Genomic DNA, 21,399 nt, shown 5'->3' with positions numbered 1-21,399 from the left:
GCTGACCAGTGGCTCTAATCTTCATGAACTACATCTCTGCTTACAGCTTTTCACAATAATTTGTTTCTCTATAGTTCACTCCACTATTCTGTCTTGTCCAGGCTGCTCCCCAGTACTCGATACCAACACAGTACATCAGATGGGCATCATCTATTCTCTCTTCTCTCCTGGGACAATAGAAAAGCTAGCAGCCAGTGGCACGATGGTCTTTCCCTCTGGCTTTCAAAGAATCCCTCTTCTCCTTCTTTCTAGGATTTCATCATGTTCAAACTTCCCCCTTTTCTCTCATCAATAAGAAATGTGCTCGTGTTTCCTCTCCATCATGACTAACGAACATGCCCTCACTAATGTCTCTCCATCATGACTAACGAACATGCCCTCACTAATGTCTCTCCATCATGACTAACGAACATGCCCTCACTAATGTCTCTCCATCATGACTAACGAACATGCCCTCACTAATGTCTCTCCATCATGACTAACGAACATGCCCTCACTCTCTGTCTTCACCTCCATCTCCCTCCTTCTAACTCCCTGCTCATGCCCAGGTCCCTCAACTATTTCTCAAAAATCTGCAACATGGCTTCCTACGTCACCGCTCACTGACCTGTACCCCTCTAAGTATCAAGCCCTCAGGACAAAATGGGCTAGCAGCTAGTTTATGTGAAAGATGGAGGGGAGGAGGAGCCAGGATCAAAGAGAGCAGACTGGATTCCAGAGGGAGAAGGGGACAGCACAGGAAACCACCAAGGGTGACAGGATAGCTTGGAGAAAGCATGGTTGACTCAGCCACACAGAGTTCCAGCGGTACAGCTCCCGTGTGGGGGTGGGGAGCAGAAGCCTATCTGGAAGGAAATGCAGGAGGCCATGGCGAGGGACTGGCAATGTTGCTCACAGCACAAGCCCACAGTTCTCAGAACCCTCCGTGCAGTGTAGGTTTTGGTGAGAAAGCGTGGCCCACAGTGGTGAGCAGTTCCACAATGTCACCCCTCACAGGAATTGTAGAGGGCTGTGGCTGGGTGCCATCTTGACCAGGAACCTACTGTTTAAGACTGATACTTTGAGGCCTGAGCACAAGGGATAATTACACAGCAAAGACTCTGTGGCTGGAGGCCGGGGTCGGGTAAGATACAGGAGGAAGTCCTGCTGCTCTTGGCGGCTGGGGCAGATCTCATCAAATGAGAAAACCCTGGAGTCCAACAGCCCTAAGCTCGAGGTCAGTGGGTAGGTCAGCCTCAAGAGCCATCTAATTGCCACAAGGATCCTGTTGTAGAGACTAAGAGTTCTGAAGCTACAGGGAACTGCCTGTCCACAGCTGCAGCCCTCCAGCAGGGTGTTCCATACTTAGTGGGTTTGAAGGTGAAGGGGACGGGTCTGCCTGGGAAGATCTCGGTGCTGTGTTTTCTTCCTTTACTCCCAACACACTTGGGAGATGCCCTCCAGTAGGAGGCTCCTTGGGATAACAGCGAAGTCTCAGGAGGATGGGAAAACCTGCCTGGCCCACAGTCTGCAAAGCTAACTGGGACCAGCAGAGGGCCCCTATACTCAAAGGGAAGCTACCTAAGTGAAGACTGCCCTGGCTGACTTCTAACCCTTGTCCAGTCCAGCCTCACAGCAGTGTGAATCACAGCATGACAGAAGTCTCCAAGTTCAACTGACCCCACTGCAGACTCTGGTCCTACAGTACTCAGAGCCTCTCTGACACTTCATCTTTTGTTACTGTATTTTCCTTTCTCCCCTCTATACTATTCTTTTTATTAGTATTTTGTCTTTTTCTAGTATTTTAAAAACTGTATGTGTATGAGTGTTTTATCTGCATTTATGAATGCATATGTACCACGTGCATTCCTGGGGCCTCCAGAAGGCACTGGATCCCCTGGAACTGGAGCTATGGATGGGTGTTGGGAACTGAAACCTGGCTGCTTGCAAGAGCAAATTAACTGAAGATTCTTCATTCAATTTCAAGCATCATAGATCAAATGGACCAATGAGACAGTTACACAGTACTCTATCCAACATTCTTCTGAGTACTTCTCTAAAATAGATGACATCATAGGCCGTAAAGCAAGTCTTAACAAATATAAGAGAAGTGAAATAATTCCTTGTATCTCTTCAGATCATAGTACAGTAAGAGTAGACAGCAAAAGAATCTATTGAAGCTATATAAGTATTTCTGTACTGTACAGTGTACTCTTAGGTAACAAATCACTGGGTCACCGAAGAAACCAGGATGGAAAATGTCAACCTCCTCAAATCAAATCAGAGTGGAAGCACACTTATCAGAATACAGGTAAGGTATCTGCAATGTCTGTAACTATGACGGCTGTCAGGAAACCACAGTGGGGCTCACCATCAACCACATAACCCCAGGGCAGAGGAGCATGCTGTAATGGCAGCACTGAGGAGGCGGTGACAAGAAGACCTCCTGGGTTGGCTGGCTAGTCTAGACACATTGGTGAGCTCCAGGCCAATGGGAAATCGTGGCTCAAAAAGGTAGACAGTGTTCTTGAGGATGACACCACAGGTTATCTTCAGGCTCCATGTGCAGCTTCACACATGAGCACGTGAATATACACTGAGAAACAGTCATCTTATATCTGAGTGACTTAAAGGAGCATCTGAAAGTGTTTGAAAAACAAGAACGAGACAAATCCCAAAGCAGTAGATAGCAAGAAATACGAGGGAAGAATTAATGAGCTGGACTAAAAGAACAATACAAAGACTTAACGAATCAAAGTAAGTTTTTAGAAAATAGACAAGACAGAAAAAACTATTGGTCAAATTAAAAGAGAGGGAGAATGCAATCAATCAATTAAACATGAAACAGCAACATTTCAACAGATACCAATGGAACCCAAAGGATCATTAGAAGGACTACCTTGAAAATCCATATTCCAAAACCACTAGAAGCGAAGCCACAGCACAGGTACCCATCAAAGTCAATCAGAAGGACAAAATTCGTTTAGGCAGAGCTCTACCAAGCAAGGAGACTGAAGCATGAGGCTCTCACAGCAGCACACAGACTCCTTCCCTCGCTTCACTAACCCTACCCAGGAAGAGGCAACACTAATACTCTTCAAACTACTCACAAAGCAGAAAGCTAAGGAAACTGCAAACCTCACTGTGAGAAGCTGGTCTTAACCCTGGTACTAAAACCACATAAGCACACAGCAGCAACAGAAAACTGAAGACTGATTTTCCTGATAAACAGACATAAAAATTCTCAGTATTTTGACATTAAATTTAAGAACGTATTAAGGAGCACAAACATTATGACCATGTTGGTTCTATTTCAGGATTCAAGGATGGTTCAATATATGTAAACCAAGAGATGTCATACAGACTCAAAGACTGAAATCACATCATCATTTCAATCAGTGCAGGACAATCTTTTGACAAACTTAGGCGTCAGGGCACTCCAGGTGTGCATTTGCATGCCTGGCCTAACTCTCCTCTTTACCATGTTCTCTCAGCCTCTGTGAAACACTCTCAGTGTTTTCCTCTGGCCATTCTGCCTGGCCTTTTTATGGCCTCTTTGCACAGTACTCCTCAGGGTTCTCTGAGGCCGTCTTTTGATTTCCACACTGGCCTCATCCCCTACTCTCCACTTTCCCTCATTCCTTCTCTAGGACTTACTCACTGATGTTCTAATAATTTATCTTTAATTGCTTAAAAAATTTGAAAAAGTTATCTCTTCATCATTTATTATGCCATGAAACATCAGTTAAATTGCATGGTATAAATATCCCAGTTTAATTATCTAATACTACTTAATTAAATAAAACTTATACATAGAAATTTAGCAATGATTAAAAATTACCTTTATCACCCAGGTCTCTAAAAAAAGTTGATCCACAGCGTGCTGTTTGGATTCCTGATAGTACATCCTCGATATCCTTTGAATACACAAGTTAAAAACTTTCAATTTAAGGTGTATTAGTTCATTTTCGAGGTCACCCCAAACAAATAAAAGCCCCAGCAATGCTTACCTTTCTTGCCAGCTTCTTGACTAGTGTTTTACCTACAACAAAGAAGAACCATGACTTAGCACTCACATTTCTTCCCCAAACTCAGACTGCATTAAGGAAGAAAATGATCTTTAAAACAAACACCCTACGTAAGAAATAAAGCTGGCGGTTTTAGTCAATATCTCTAATGTAAAATCAGGAGCCAAAGAATTCTGAATCTGAACACAAAGATAGTATAGCTTTCTGCAATTTTCAGTCTCACACATTGAAATCTCAGAGTCTTTATTCCTTGTAGACACTGTGCATTGATTTGTGCCACACAAGTCCTTTCTTGACTTGTTTTTTAAAATCAGTCTTTTGGTCTCACTGATTCAAAGAAGTCTTATCAATAGGGTAGTGTTGGAGAGATCCCCTGTTCTGTCCGGATCCTAGGATGCACTCTCAAGTGTACCATTTTCCAGCCCAGTTTGAGAGCTGACCAAGACTGTCCTAGTGCCGGGCGGTGGTGGCGCACGCCTTTAATCCCAGCACTCGGGAGGCAGAGCCAGGCGGATCTCTGTGAGTTCGAGGCCAGCCTGGGCTACTAAGTGAGCTCCAGGAAAGGCGCAAAGCTACACAGAGAAACCCTGTCTCGAAAAAACAAAACAAAACAAGACTGTCCTAGTTGCTTTTCATAATGTCAATTAGACAACAGAGACCTAAAGTTCTTTCACGTTTTCAGACTCCTTCTTAACAACTTTAGTATTACCTGGGCGGTGGTGGTGCACAGCTTTAATCCCAGCACTTTCCAGGCAGAGGCAGGGGATTTCTGTGTGTTCAAGGCCAGCCTGGTCTACAGAGTGAGTTCTAAGACAGGTTCCAAAGCTACACAGAGAAACCCTGTCTCAAGCCCGCCTCCAAAAACCCCTTTATTATTATTATTATTATTATTATTATTATTTTGTGAGTGTTGGCGTGTGCATGCCACAGCATTTGCAGGGCGATCAGTGGACAACTTTCAAGAGCCCCTTTTCACCACCTTGCTAAGGAGGCAGGTCTCTCATGTTTTGGCTTCGGTGTGTACTCTAGGCTAGCTGGCCTGCAAGTTTTTGGGCGGCTCTCTGGTCTCCATCTCTCATCTCACTGTAGAAGTGCTAGAATTACAGATGTGTGCATTTGACTCCTCATATGGGTTCCCCAAACCCAGAAAAGACAATAAATATCAATGAGAGGGAAAAAAAAAACCCTAGAAATAATAAATAGTATCTACCTCAAAATTAGTGATGAATATTACTGTGCAGTTGTAGAAACATCTATGATCATATCTGTGAGGTTACATGCTACTATCCCAGTATAATTTTTTTTTGCTGAGCATTATGCACCTGTGAGTGAAAGTTCTTGATTGTCAGGTGCCATCATAGCATCTTACTAGCTAGGTAAATTACTATCTAATCTACATTTCAAGTGACTGTAATACAGTGTGTATAAGATGTAGTAATATAATGCTGATTACTTGCTCTAGAAAATGGTGCAATATATATTATATATAATATGTTAAATAATATATATATATATATATATATATATATATATATATATATATATATATGTTAACTTTTTGTTTGCTTTTGAGACAGGTGATGTTATATAGTCCAGACTGTCCTGGAACTTGCTTTGTAGTACAGGTACACCTGAAATCAGCCACCCTTCTGCCTTATTTCATGAGTTTGTATGGCAACATGCCCAGGAGTATTTTAACTCTTAATCTAACAGCTTAATTATGCATATAATCATGGAGGTAGTTTTATGACTTAATTAAAATTCAAAATATTTACTTAAGATAAATTGATCATAATTCAAATTTATCATAATGCTTTTCTTTTTTATTTCTTGAAGGGTAGCCTTGCTATATAGCTCAGGCTGGTCTAGACTGGTGACCTCCTGCCTTGGTGTGCGTCATCATCTTGAGTTCCTAACGTTTTTTCTTAAAGTTTATGTGACAAAATTCTTTCCCATGCCTGTTTTATTTTCAGTCCTACCAGTTCTTGAAAGAGACCGCACTCTATTCAGGAAGCACGCGAGGCAGCAATAACTGGCAGTGTGACGGCAGAAGAGGATCAGGAGTCTGAGGTGGCTTTTATGTGATAGTGAGATCCCTTTTTGGACTTTGAACAATAAAGTCATGAGTGATAATATAAAAGCTCCTGCAGAAGGGAGACCTCATACCTGCTTAGTTGTGTAGGTGGAGTGCTCAGCATGGAAGTGTGGAATTAATAACTGAACAAAAAAAGTTAAATTTCATAACATTTCTTCTAGATCCTGGGCTTCTGGATATAGTGTTATCCTTGTCTTACATAGGAAACAAACGAGCAAGAGGACTTAGGTCATAATACTGGCACTGGAATTTTGTATTCTCAACCAGATTTTTGAAAAATCGGGTACTGGCCAACTTGAGCCAAGTGAAGACAGTAATGGAACTATGGACTCTTCCTCACAGAACTGATTCATCAGTTTTGTTGTTGTGAATAAAAATTAAAATAGAAACACTAGTTATTTCAAATTAATTACAAGGTCTGTTGATTTGTATAGAGGAATCGGATCATGAAACAGAGGAGTGGGTGTTATAAGCACCAGGATGGTCTGTGGCCTGATGTGCCACCACACCACTTCTCAGTCACAGGAGCATGGAGGCAGGACCTGGGACCAGCCTCTGCTTTATGAACACGGTAGAATTAACGTGGGACCTCAATGAAATGCTTCAACTGCCAAAGGGGAGGGGTTGCTGTGTTCTGGGCACTACGTACGTCTTCTGGGCTAACACTTCCTTGCCGTCATATTCCCAAACAGTACAATCTGATGCTGAGAAATGAGCTTTGAAAGATGAACAGTGGAACTCCTATCAGTTTCCCATTGAAATAAACACAAAAGTACAACAGAAGCAGTGTGTCTGATAGCTGTTTTTGCAGTGTGAGGCAGCAGTGAGTGCAACAATGAGTATAACAACGAGCAAAAGAAACGTCTGCAGAACTTAGGAGAGAAGGGTGGTAACACCCCCGCATTGGAGGGGAGATGCAGTCTGTCCCAAAGATTACAAAGGACACCTGTTCTTCAGGCAGGAAATGTAGCCATCCCCCATTTGGGGACGTGATGATGATGTACCAGGGGACAAGTAAGTTTCAAATTATTTGCCACCTTGCAAATAATATCCTTGTTGGGCTCCATCTCAAGGGTGTACGCGTGTGCTCCTGTGTTTTCAAAAAGCCCAGTGAAGCTGGGTACTCTTGTACCAGCCTCAAGTGCCCTGAGAATAATGATTTTCTGTTCAGCAGGAGTAAGGGGGTACAAGACTCCTTAGAGTCCTTGCAAGTCTTCACAGCTGATACAGTTTTGAACACTGACTTTATAAAGCACTCTCCTATGCTTTGAAAGCTTTTCAATTTCCACGTTCACCACTGCATTACAGTACAGAACCAGCTTAGGTGTTCACACCAGATAAAAGGGAAAAGATGTCCCCATCACCAGAAAGGGGGTGATGTCCTCTGTCCATCTTTATTACTCTAGGGTCAAACTGTGCTCTTGAAATCTAAAAGTAGTGCTTCTTGATAAATGTAATGAAATCAAACAATTTATTATTGAAAAGTTGATGAGAAAATTTCCAGTTAGGCAGGAAACAGAATCATTAGATTCTTTGTTTTAGTGGACAATTTGATAATACTCTTAAAAAGTCTCAGTATTTGTATTTCATAATTACAAGTTCAGAAAATTATTTTACAACCAGTTAAGCAAAGACTTATAAAATAACTATAGTTACTATGAAATTATTCATATTAGTAAAATAACTGTAGAAAATTTAAATGCTCCAATATTAGGGAACCAATTAAATTATAGCATACAATGAAACAGTCAAACTTTTTCCAAACAACACTGACAAAGGGAAACTACTCATTATGGATTAAACAGACAATGTTAGGTTGTAAAGCACACGGTAGATAATGCATGGTCTTACATTTGTAAGTAAAAGAGTATGTTTTAAAGGGTAAACCTCATGGCATGTAAACTATATCTCTTCCAAAAAGTTTACAGGCCAAAAAAGGTGTGCGCTAATAACGCTGGTAACTACTAGGTGGCGGGTGTCTGGTTCTGGCTGACTGTATTTTCTACTCTACAGACTGTAAAGCTTCAGTTTTAAATGGACAGACTTTATTTTTCATGCTCTCTAACTTCATCGTCCCTACAGCACTCTGTACTGCTATTCTGTGGCTCTAGAAACAGTCAGGAGAGGCTCTGGTGCTAACCCAGCGACTCAATGGGATTGACCCCAGGTCCCTGCGACTGCCATGCACTACCCTCTGCCCTAGCATAGCAACACATCCCGTGGTAAGTCGCCTCACATATGTCCAAATACTTCTCAAACTTAACTGATCGGAGTAATACCTCCAGGGTGCTTGACAAAGATACAGGAGCACAGTGAGACTGGCCCCAGAGGCAAGGGATGACGGGTCACTTTTGTGCCTCTAGCTCAGATCTCTTGAGAGACTGCTATCTGGCCCCACATGAAACTTTAATAAGGCTCCTGACAGTCAATCCCACTGTCTTTCTTAATCCATTATGTCTTACTGCTGAGGTTACTTCTGCAAGCCCTTTGACATGCCTCCTTTTCCTTCAACTTGTAACTGCTTTCTCATTCACCGAGAACATAGAAACAGAGGGATAGAGGGATGGTATCTATCCCTCTCCTGATGTTATAAAGGGCCTTTCTAAGGTCCTCGTTAATTCCAGCTTCCACCATGCTCCCTCACCCTTGTCCTCTCAGGGCCCTTTTCCTAAAAAAATCCTCCCTTCTACCCTTTTGTGCCTCAAATCATCCCCCTCAGTCCAATGTTAACGATCTTCTGGACAGGTGTGGTGGCTCACGCCTTTGATCTCAGCACTCGGGAGGCAGAGGCAGGCACATATCTGTGAGTTTGAGGCCAGCCTGGGCAACAGAGTAGAGTTCCAGGGCACTCAGGGAAGTTATACAGAGAAACCTGTGTCGAAAAACAAAACAAAACGAAACAAACAGCCCCCCGCCCCCAACTCTTGTGTTGGTCACATTTCCACCAGCTGAAGGGGAGATGCAGCCTCCTGGTGAACAGGGAGGGAGGTGAGCCCTTTCAGGTAAACAAGATGGGGGAGGTAAAAGGCTCTGGTTAAGGCAGCATGAGAGAGAGGCTGACTTCCAGCCTTCGTCTGCTCAGTTAAAAATAGGTAAAATCTTATCGTAAAAGAGAAGGAAGGATGTGACAAACGGTGAGAAGTTGAGCAGTTTGGGAGAGCCGAGGAAGAAGGGAGAGAACGGGAACTGGACTAGGTCACATGACCGGGAGGATCTCGGGGAGGCTGAATTTAGTGGCTCCGATCTGTGTGTGGCTTCCCAGGAGTTTCAATAAAAGGGAGAAAAGGGATATTATCAAGTAGTTATCAGAGCGACAAAATCACAAACCTGTGGCTGCAGGGAAAGAGGAGAAAGAGACCTTGGAATGACAGAACAGTGGACATGAGACACTTCTATGAGGTCAGAGAACAGACATACTGGTTATCAGGTGAAGTGGAAGATAACTAATTAGTTGTTGCCAGAGTTGCAAATTCTGAAATTTGACTGTAATACTGGGACAATTCCAATAGTAGCATGGGATGTGAACAGTGAAGACAAACGTCACTGGGAAGGAGAGCAACAGGAGAGAATTAAGGAGGGGAGATGGGGTCCTGGCAGGGTAGCCTGTGCTGCAAGGAGAGCACACGGCAGACACCCAAGCATACAGGAGCCCAGTAAAGGGACCTGCCAGTGTCCATTTGGAAGTGCTGTGCAGAGTGCTTACATAAGCCTCATCAATTGTATTAATAAAGCATATTATTAACAAAAGGCCAAAAAGATAAATGCCAGGTAAATGAGTTTAAAATCTAATAAATCTTAGATTGTTTTGTATCATTTCATTTACCCAGAGACCACGGGTCAGTGGTTTGGCTGAGGTTTTCTTTGTTTTGCTGTTCATTGTGATCCGTAGGAATGTAACCGAGATTATCTTATCCACGATGAAAAATGAAGATGAAACATCATATGCATAAAGGATGTATTATCTGGCCTGCAAAATTACTAAAGTCTTGATTTGGCTCAGTGCCTTCTGATGGTTTAACTGCATTCCAATGAATAATAAAAGTAAAAATGTCACAGTCTTTAATCATAGTTTACTTTAGTTCTTTGAACATATTTTAGGGGCTATTTTGATGTCTTTTTCTGTTAAATCTGTTATCTGGTTGCTTCACAAGCAATTCCTGTTGCTCACTTCTGTCCAGCGATGCTACACGTTCTTGTTTCTTTGTAGTTTCATGCTTTTGCTGTCGGGCCCTGGACATTTCAGATGACTTACTATGGGGAATCTGGGTACCAGCTCCTTCCCCATGGCTCGTTTACTGCTGGTGAATGTGCACAGTGTCTGGCTGGACAGTTTTTAGTAAAGACCGTGTCTCATCCTGCCCTCTAACAGAGCTAAGCACTTGAGGGAATCCCCTAGCAAGGCACAGGGTGGTTTTGGAGTTCCTTCCTGACCTCACTAGGGTGCTGAGTCCAGACAATTTGGCCCTGTTGACTTGATGAGACTCCTAGACACATACTGCTCTAGAGATCATCTTTCAAACTCAGGCTCCCATGAAGGAGTAATTCCCATTGTCAGTGATTAATATTTGTTATGATCCCTGGAAAGCCCCCCAGTTTTGTCTCCTTCCTAAGGGTTCCTATGCAAAACAGCCAGCACATAGGTTGGCCTGTTATCATCACTGAATCTATCCCTGACAGCTCAACTACCTCTCACCACAACCTACACCTATTTGTTTGTTTGTTTAATTTATCTTAATTTTTTTTTTTTCCAAGACAGGGTTTCTCTGTGTAGTTTTGGTGCCTGTCCTAGATCTTGCTCTGTAGACCAGGCTGGCCTCGAACTCACAGAGATCCGCCTGGTTCTGCCTCCCAAGTGCTGGGATTAAAGGCATGAGCCACCACTGCTTGCTGTGGATATTGCTCTATATAAATAAAACACTGATGGCCAGTGACCAGGCAGGAAGTAGGTGGGACAAGGAGAGAGGAGAATTCTGGGAAGCAGAAGGCTGGGGAGGGACACTGCAGCCACCGCCAGGACAAGCAGCATGTAAAGACTCTGGTAAGCCACCAGCCATGTGGCAAGGTATAGATTTATAAAAATGGGTTAATTTAAGATAAAAGAACAGTTAGCAAGAAGCCTGCCACGGCCATACAGTTTATAAGTGATATAAGCGTCTGAGTGATTATTTTATATGTGGATTGTGGGACTGCGGGGCTTGGGGAACCTGGAGAGAAGCCCTCCAGCAACAACTGCTAGCATTTATTTATTTATTGTGGAGTTCAGCTGGCCTCACATTAGCAATCTTTCAGCCTCAACTTCCAGAATGTTATAATTAGAGGCATTTGCTTGTGTGCCTAGCTAACCTGTACCTGTTTCTGAGAGTGCCTGAAAGTCCCCATCTTATATTATGAGGAGACGGGAAGCTACTTATTTAACCTATTTCCATCACCCAGGCCGGAGTTCTGCAACCAGACAGAAGGACAATGGTCCTGCTCTTTCTGAGTAATGTCTGGTACAGGAAGTGGAGCCCAGGGCTTCATCTCCTTTTCTGGATACCCTCTCTGCCTTTCAGGTCAGAACAAGGGCAGCCAGGTCTCTAGTGGAAGAGCATGCAAGGCAGAGACTCCACTCCACAAATAAGGAATGGGTGGAAGAGGGTGCTCCCACCTTCAGCTGCCCCACAGCACTCCGCCTGCAGGAGCGGGGCAGGAGTAAAGTCCTAAAGTCAAGTCTAAAGTACTGCTCCTCCCAACAGCACTCAGAGCTGGCTCCTGCTGCTGAAGTTTAGAATGAGCTTCCATCTCACTGAGCTGCAACTGGTAGGGAGAGTGCTCGTCTTGGTTAAAATGCTCTACACTCGAACATTTTCTTAACAATTTTAGGAGCTTAACTTGAATAGGTATTTTTTAATTTCCTATAAAACCCCAGACTCATTTCCAGAGACTTTAAATGTGGTTCTTCATTTATTTTTTTTATTTTTTTTATTAGTTTCAGTGAGCATTGGATCTATGGGTTCTTTATGCTGCCATAACAGATATTAAGTTTATTCACTCTTATGGATTAGAATTCCCTGGTGTGAACACACCCTGCTTTATTCATTCTCTCACCAGTGGACGGGTGGCCAGTTTCTAGCTTTTCTGCTAACCTAACATTGCTGCTATCAACATTGTTTTGCATGTATCCTATGGCACACCAGCAAGTGTTCCTATTGGGTATAGAGTATATACATCTAGGAATGTGAATGTTGGTTAAAAAAAAAATTCTGTAATATTTAATTTTGCAAGGCAACAAGTTGTTTTCCAAAGCAGCTGGAGCTGTCCACTTCCATTTCCAATTAAGAGTGTGTAAAAGTCCTTGGAGCTGTCCACCTCTGATCTACAGCCTCCTCAATCTTTGTTGTGAGACTTGCCAAGATAACAGGTGTAAAATTTTATCCCACCACAATTACAAAGGAGGGAAGAATTTATGTTCATTTTCTTGTTTTCTCTTCTGTGCATATCTATTTCTTCCAGTTTTTACTAGCTGTCCAGAGGAGGGAGGGGTCAAGGAAAAGATCAGGAGAGGAGAGCAGCCTTCCCTCCTTAGTCTTCTTGTGGCAGGCAGGTCTAGGGATGGAAGTCAGGGCCTCACATAGCCCAGGTAGCACCTCAGCCCTCAGGAGGGTTCTCCGGTCGGATCGAATGAGTCGATTAAGGAGTCTGCCTCATTAAATTGACATGTATGTGGAGAGCCTCACAAGAAAGGGGAGCCTGAAGAAACAACCAAAGCAAGATGCTTTGATATTAGACAACAATCAATTTAGGAGGGACAGACAGGACAAATGGATCTTCGACTAAAGGTAAATCCTAGGGATGTCACTGAGAGATGGGGGGAGGGTAGAAGCTAATGGAAGCTAAAGGTTACTTCAAAGAACTTGTTCATTGGGGTTGTGATGAATTACTGCAGTCACCAGTCTGGTGATCAAGGCTGTTTTTCTGGCTTTGCTCTGTGAAAGAGTCTCTCTCAAGAGAATCTTTATGGCTTGCTGCATGTAGGAAAGGACAGGTCAGATGGCCCTTTCTGTAGTGACAGTCTCTCCAGTGATGTCACGGTGAAGTAATCACCATGTCACTTGGCATACCGTGAGATGACCGATGATTTTCACTCTTCCATGGCATAGCCTTTTATAAAATTGTAGTTTCATATGTAAATATTAACTCTTGTCCATTCTGTGTATTATAAATAAATTCTGCCAGTTTGGGGCTTGTTTTAATTTCTTTAAGGCAACTTTTGATGAATAAAGTTCTATTTTAATATGGCTGAATCTTGTTCTTTTGGTTAGTACTCTGTCTTGTTTAAGAAATGTTTCTCTATCTCAGGGAGACACACACACACACACACACACACACACACACACACACACACTGCCAAAAGGAGAAACGATGTACACGTGAACCACTGGAGACTCAAATACACATATTGCTAACTGACAGATGGCCAAGCAGGGGGCAGCTGAGCAGAATGGCACCCTCAGTGAAATCTATCAACTCTCATAAGATACTCATTTTTTAAAAAGATTTATTTATGTATTATGTATACAATGTTCTGTCTGCATGTATCCCTACCCAGCAGAAGAGGGCACCAGATCTCATTATTGATGGTTGTAAGCCACCATGTGGTTGCTGGGAATTGAACTCAGGACCTCTGGAAGAGCAGCCAGTGCTCTTAACCACTGGCTGGAAAAATACTCATCTTTTGTGAGAGCAAACTGTTTGTCTAGAGACAACTTTGTTTTGTTGGTTCTCTTCTTCTACCCCACGTGGCTTTGAAGGATTGGAGAACTGAGTGCTCCTCCTATCTTCCCAGCCATGTTACCTGCTCCTCTCCAGGAGTTCTCACTCTCTCAAGTTGGTCCGTATTCTGTTATTGGTTAGTTTTTTTCTTTTTTGGGGGGCTTGCCAACCAGCTTCCAAATAAATCACACAGGAAGCCTTAATTAGGAATGCCCAGCCTTAGCTTGGCTTGTTTCTAGCCAGCTTTTCTTATCTCAAATTATCCCATCTACCTTTTGCCCCTGGGCTTTCCCATTCTCTTCTGTAAATCTTGCTCTTACTCCGTGGCTTGCTGTGTAGCTGGGTGACTTGGCCCCTGGAGTCCTCTTCCTTCTCTGGCTTGTTCCTTCTTTTTTCTTCCTCCCAGATTTCTCCTTCTACATATTCTCTCTGCCTGCCAGCCCTGTCAGTCCTTTCTCCTGCCTTGTTATTGGCTGTTCAGTTCTTTATTAGACCATCAGGTGTTTTAGACAGGTACAGTAACACAGCTTCACAGTTAAACAAACGCAACATAAACAAAAGTAACACACCTTAAAATAATATTCTACAACAATACTCAGATTCTAGCAGCTTATCAATCATTCTTTAAATACTTCTGACATAAGGTCCTGGGAGATTCTGGGTAACCTTTGATCTGAGCAAGCCCTGACCGACCCTCTGGATCTACCTGTCTCCAGTTTTTAGGCCAGGGTGCCCTGTGACCTTAATTCTGTTGTGACCTTTGATGGACCTGAGTTGCAGATTTTATATTTTTCACCTTTTTTTCTTTTTTTGCTATGAGGACAGGAGTGATAATGTCCAAGTTCTCTTCATGTCAGAGGTTAAACTACTTTATTATTTATTTATTTGTTTGTTTTTTGAGACAGGGTCTCAACTATGTAGTCCTAGGTATCCTGGAACTCACTCTGTAGACCAGGCCAGACTTGAATTCACAGAGATTCGCCTGGCTCTGCCTCCTGAGTACTGGGATTAAAGGCGTGCGCCACCACATTTGGCCCAAACTTCTTTTTAAATCCTTGTTTAGTATCTTACTGTATCAATGTAGGTCAACATTTTAAAAGTTTTGACATATACTGCTAAATTTCTATCCACGGGGCTTTATTAAAATAATCTAAGCACATTTTTATTACTTTATTTTCTGATTTCCAAATCGTCATTGTTCCCTCAAGATGAAGTCCACACAGCCCTGCCAAGCATGCATTCCTTGGGTGGGTGAGCCGTCACTGAGATCTTTTGTACAATTTAGCCCTCATTTGTTCTTCACTGTGATCACCAAGAACTGCCTCGCCCTGTCTACAGTGACTGCTGGGCTTCCTGTCCCCAGGATGCGGATAGTGTTCACTCTGCTTCTGCCCTGCTCCGCCTTTCCAGGGCACCCTGTCCTGCTGCCTGCTGGCTCACCTTGTCCTCAGACTTCTGCTGTCTAGGAGCTTACTCCCAGAGAGCCCAGCATTTTGTTCCGTGTCAGCAGCAGGTCTACAGCACCGTGGTGCACACACAGCCTGCTGCAGCGAGAGGGCTGGTTCAGGCCATAACCTAGGGCTTCTGCCATCATGGGGCAATGTGAGTCTGCTCTTTATAGAGTCCTTGTACTGTTATTTTAATTGTCGCTTATGTGTTTTGCTTCAGGATTTTTCTACTTACAACATAAAAACATAGTAACTCTGATAAAGGCTCTCCTTAATAGTTAATCTTTTTATAAATATAAAAATAGTTTACTTTTTCCTCTCAATTTAAAACCTCAATTCCACCAAAAACTAATATCTAGTCAAATTATTAAATAGTCTTTTTAGTGGAATCTTAAAAACACAGTTTCTTTTTTTAAATTTAGAAAAACCCATACAAAACAACTAAGATATATATGAAAGTTTTTTCGAGACAGGGTTTCTCTGTATAGCTTTGCACCTGTCCTGGAACTCACTCTGTAGCCCAGGCTGGCCTCGAACTCACAGAGATCTGCCTAGCTCTGCACCACCACCCGGCTGATATGAAAGTTTACAACTGTCACGTTGTAACAGAACGCACAAAACTCAAGAATGGTGATAATTCAAATGCAAAAAAGCTGTCACCAATTTTGAAAACAGGTTTTTCAATGCTCATGGTTAAGCTTTTAAAAGAACAAAAAACCACTCACGCTCCACTTGCTCAAACATTACTGAGAAGAGGAAGTCTCGGGGTGTCATGTAATATTCTCCTTCATGCTCCAGGGATGAAAACTGCATGAACCGCTGCTTACGTAGAGAAAGTTTCTCTATTGGTCCCAAGTCATTTTTCTAAAAGAAAAAGAAATAATAATTAAAAAAATTTTTCAGTATGATTGCCAAACTCAGCTACCCCCAGAATTACATTTAAAGAGTAAGTTAGGTCTCACAGTCCCCAACGTTTACACTAGTCATACAACAAATATCAACTAAGTCCCTCCGTTTCAGGCGCTGAAGGTAAAATACCAATTGAGACTAATTGGAGGGCAGTTACTTTCAAGTGGGAGAATGGCGCTGGCAGGCGTGTAAAGTCACCGAGATGGGACAGCGGTAGCAGGTCTCTTAGTTAGACAAGGCTATCTTTTGAAGGAATCTCGGCACTTACAGAGACTGTGCACATGAGGTGAGTGAGTCCTGTTCTCCTGAGGAACAATGTCTTAAGGAGGAGCAGAAGGCACTGTCACCACGGCGACAGGACGAGAGTGGCGAAGTCACACCAGACAGATGTGCTCCCATGAGGGGCTCTGTCCACACAACTATGAATAGCAAAGTGCAGACAGGATGCACACGGGTCAGACACTGTTGATGCTGCAGTCTCAGGTCTTAGGGCTGGGCCTTCCCACAGCTGAGGGCAGCGCTGAAATACCCCAAGCTTTCTGTTCCACTCAAGGCCTTCGGCCTCTGGTTTCCACGTTATCCTCGCCCACGTGGATGAGCCTGGTGCTGGACAGACTGACATGTGGTTGACAACACTGGAGCCGATGTGGAGCCTCGACGTGAGACTGCGCTGCTCACCCTGCTTTCCTACAGCGCCATTTTCATGGGACTACGTGTCCTCCCAGGACACACCTACTTCTCCTACTCCACACGGATCCGGGAATTTACCCTGACCTACAGGCCATACACAGTGACTGCCGACTCAAACCAAAATGTAAGAACTAGGAATTCTGGCCGCTTAACCCTCCTCACATTCAAGGCCACCAGAGGCCTCTTTTTGCTGATGTGAGTCCCTAACTAGTTCTGTCCCCTGAAGTAGACAACAGGCTTGCTGAGCGTTCAGTTTTGCTCTTTTTGCATTCTATTCAGTGTACTAACAGCCTACAGAGTACTAACAACATACACAATGCACACCAATGCTAGTGTCTCTATGTACTTTCTGTTCTTTGCCCACACATTGTTACTATAAAACTACCAAAAGGTGAGGCGGGAACTCAGTACCTCGCACAAGCTGGGAAAGCGCTACCCTGACCTATAACTCAACCCAAGGGCAAGTTTTATTCACAGACTTCATACTCATCCTCACAACCAGGAAGTGGAATCACAGTAACGCTTTCTGAATGTTATATATGAAGCACACACACACAGACACATATGGTGGTATTCTAATTGTACTGAAATGTGATTTTCATTGTATGTTAATAAATAAAGTTGCCCAGGGGTCAGAGCTATTAGAGCCATAGCAAGAGTGTGGTGGTGGTGGTGGTGGCGCACGCCTTTAATCCCAGCACTTGGTAGAAGAGCTAGGTAGATCTCTGTGTGTTCAGGGATACAGCCAGCATTGGAGACATACGCCTTTAAGACCTAGAGGGCTGTACTTACAGGCAGAGACAAGGTAGTCATGTGTTTGGGTTTACAACCAATGAGAAGGCAGAACAGAAAAAGTATTTAAAGACAGACACACAGGAAGTAGCTCTCTTTCAGGGAGGTAGGAGCACCGCAGGAGGTAAGATTTTAGCTCTGAGCTCTGACCTTTCGACTTTCTCTTTTACATTGGTTCTGTGTTTTTTATTTTAATAAGACGGTTGGTTACATCTACACACACACACACACACACACACACACACACACACACACACACAGTAAAACATAGCAATATATGTATCATTTTGCTTAACAAAAGAAAAAGCAATGGTAAGTCAGACAAACACTAATTTCCGAGGAAGTCTCTTATGCTTTGACAGTGAATTTATAAAATCTATGGCCAGGAAAGGGAGGGTGGGTTGGAGCAAAACCAGGAACCTAACTGCATTTGCAAGCCCTAGGGATCAGAACAGAAAAAGGCCAAGCATGAGTATGTGTCGTAACTATATGGAAGAATTTTAAAGGCATAAAGTTAACTTACAGTCTATTAAGAAAATAGCAGCTGGGCAGTGGTGGTACATGCCTTTAATCCCAGCACTCTCCAGGCAGAGGCAGGAGCATCTCTGTGAGTTTAAGACCAACCAGCCTGGTCTACAGAGTGAGTTCCAGGACAGGCTCCAAAGCTACACAGAGAAACCCTGTCTCAAAACAAACAAAAAAAAAAAAAAAAAAAAAAAAAGGCAAAATGAATAATCACAACAGAGAATGCACACACTCAAACCCTGAAATACTATTGGTGCCTTTCTAATTTCTGTGTCAAAGTTGTTAAAATTTCCTTTTTTTGATATTTCTTTTTGTTTAAATTCTTTTCACACCTCAACCTATTATACAGTCCAATACTGTACTCAACCCTCTGTCTACAGGTCTCCTAACCAGAGGGCGATTTACTGTGTGTCTGCTCTGGTTTCAGGTTGTCTTCTTCCTTGTGACAATCTTACTTTTCCTGGGCTTAACTGACTTGTAGGAAAGAAACACACAAATTACTGCTCTCTCACAGCAAGTGGTGTAAAAGTTACCATATTTCTTTCTTCTAGAAGGTTTGGTCCTAAAAGTTCCTCTACCTTGTGGTTATCGTTTTTTTTTATTAAAATACTTATTTAATTAAAAACAATGTGAATATGTGCATATGCCACATGTGTGGGTGTCCACAGAGGCCAGAAGATGGTGTCAGATCCCCTCAACTGTTGAGATGCTTGATGTGGGTGCTGGAATCAAGCTCCAGTCCTCCCCAAGAGCGTCAAGTGCTCCTAACCATGGTTATCATTTTCCATGTGCCTCTAAGAACCTTTCACTCACAGACTCATGTTTCTGAAGAGCCAACCCCTCAGGAAGTAATATTTTATAGAGTTGGATAGTTGACTGGGTTGTTTGCATCTGGTTACATTTTGGCTAAATATACTTTCTAGTGAACAATAAAAGAGAGGAAATAAGAATCCTTTTTACTAGCTAATTTCTAAGCTTGAAGTTTGCATAGAACTGTAGGTCATGTCGACACAACTTCCCAATGCGACCTGCAACCATGACTCTCTCCATTAGCAAATGGCTGAAACTCTACAATACCGTCTGCCAGCACCCTTCCAATTTAATTTGGTATGGTAGCTAGCTTTCTGAATTTGTTACTCCCTAGTATAAACAAACCCATTCTACTAGCCCAAAGCCTTTCCATCCCCATTATCAGCATCAAAACCCTGCATATCCTCACCAGTGGTACTCTCCACTGCCTCTCTCACTGAGATTGAGTACTTTGCTACCCAGTCAACAGTACCCTTCTATTTCCTTTATGAAGTATACAGTGGATGCTCCCAGCGCACACCTTACTACCAATCTTCCCTTTCTTTATCATAGCTTTACCCTCTTGGGTTTAAACACTTAATTGAGCATCTACTAATTTCAGAAACACACTAGGAGCCAGGATGCAAATGAACCAAAGAGGGTAACTGTAGAGCAGAAAATGTCAGCAGCAATGAAGTAGATAATTAAGTGAACAGGATGTACAAGGCAGGCTGGTAGCATCTTTATAAGCATGTTCTTTCAAAACACCCAGTTGCAACCAAAGTTTTTTAAAATCACCCCTCTTTTATAAAAGAAGGGATGTAGGCTTGTTAAGGTCAGCCAGCTTGCCTAGTTTAACACAGTAGTTAACTGATGGCACAGGCCATATGGCACCAACTTCAGTCTCTACCAAGTTCCCAGAGCAGCTCCTATGAGAGAAGATGCAGTGTAGTAAGATCTCATGTAAATAAGGGGAGGCTATAAACTAGAGTCTAGAGATTAACAACGAAAAGGTGGAGAATTAGCCATTCTTCAAGTCCCAGGCTAAATGTTGCCCATTTCCTAACTAGTATTTACTACTACCCTGGTTATATCAAATCGAAGTTGAGTAGAATGTCCTGAATAGATCTGTTTGCTACTACAAAGTTTAAGTGGAGTGGGAGGTGGTGGGAGGGTGGGGAAGGACTTTGTGAAATTATCACTTTACAAATGAATGAACCAACACAGTTTTGCTTGGGCTGTTACTATTATTTTTTAATCAATCAGTACTCAAATTTTAAAAGTAAATTCTGAAGGCTCACAAGTGCAGTTAAGTGTACACTGTACCTTTATGGCTATTTTATATAATTTGGATTGACTTGCTAATGCCAGTTTTATTGCTTTAGTCTTTCATCTGTTAGGCTTTATTTTGCTTTACTTTATATTCATAACTATTTTGATCAAATCTCAAATCTACTAGATGGTTCCAATGGTCAATAAAGTCAACAGTCAGCCATGATACTACTAAGAGAAAGATGCTTTACTGTGTGATTTCCTGAGGATGTTCTATTATAACACCCAAATTCTTTCTGCCTGGTTTTCAAGTAGACCGCCAAGCCTGGAGTGATGCCTCAGCTTGTCTTACTCTAATGCATAGCAGCACACTGAGCTGCTGCTTCGTACACAATGGAAGTACAGTTGTTATTTACAACCCCCAATTTATAAAGGAATTTATTTATTTTTATTTTGGGTGCACTGGTGTTTTGCCTGCACAGATGTCTGGGTTTTGGATTCTCTGGAACTGGAGTTACAGACAGTTGTGAGTTGCCATGTGAGTGCTGGGAATTGAACCTGGGTCCTCTGGAAGAGCAGCCAGTGCTTTCAACTGCTGAGCCGTCTCTCCAGCCCCAGATTTCTTTACAGATTAAAAACCCTTGTTCTTTACAGTTCCGTACATGTATATTATGGCTCCTCACACCCCACGATATTCTCCTATTGATCCCTCTGCTCCCTACAAGTCTCCCTTTCTCACATGCAGTTTTTTTTTTCTTTGCTTTTTTTCTTTTTTTGGGGGTGGGGTGGGGTGGGGACTTGCTACATACTGGGTTTAACTAGGGCCATCTGTGTGACCAGGGGGTTCAAATGTTCCATTTTATCCTGGTGGGCCCACCTGTGGGCACAGAGCTGAAGACAATGACTGCCTTTCCCCAGAACTGACTAGTAGCCGAAAGTTCAGTGAACATTCTCCATCCATGACTGACTGACGACAGGCTCAGTCTTGTACAGGCCTAGCACAGATAACCTCTGCTGGTTTTTTTTTTTTTAAATTTTTTATATTATTATTATTATTTTTATTTTTGAGACAGGGTTTCTCTGTGTAACCCTGGCTGTCCTGGAACTCACTCTGTAGACC

The 21,399-nt window shown here is 42.7% G+C and overlaps 1 protein-coding gene across 1 annotated transcript in view; it reads right to left on the bottom strand.

Moving 5' to 3' along the window:
- Positions 1-21,399, bottom strand: part of Micu2 (mitochondrial calcium uptake 2) — an 84,380-nt gene that overhangs the window by 35,482 nt on the left and 27,499 nt on the right. Inside the window, exons 2-4 of the mRNA XM_028870396.2 lie at positions 16,028-16,166; positions 3,990-4,021; positions 3,821-3,896 (exon numbers count right to left, since the gene is read on the bottom strand). Of these exons, the coding sequence (XP_028726229.1) occupies positions 3,821-3,896; positions 3,990-4,021; positions 16,028-16,166 (247 nt within the window). The remainder of the gene's footprint in view (positions 1-3,820; positions 3,897-3,989; positions 4,022-16,027; positions 16,167-21,399) is intronic.

This window comes from Peromyscus leucopus, chromosome 9 (assembly GCF_004664715.2).
Source record: "Peromyscus leucopus breed LL Stock chromosome 9, UCI_PerLeu_2.1, whole genome shotgun sequence".
Lineage (NCBI taxonomy): Eukaryota > Metazoa > Chordata > Mammalia > Rodentia > Cricetidae > Peromyscus > Peromyscus leucopus.
This window is presented reverse-complemented; position numbering and strand designations above follow the sequence as displayed.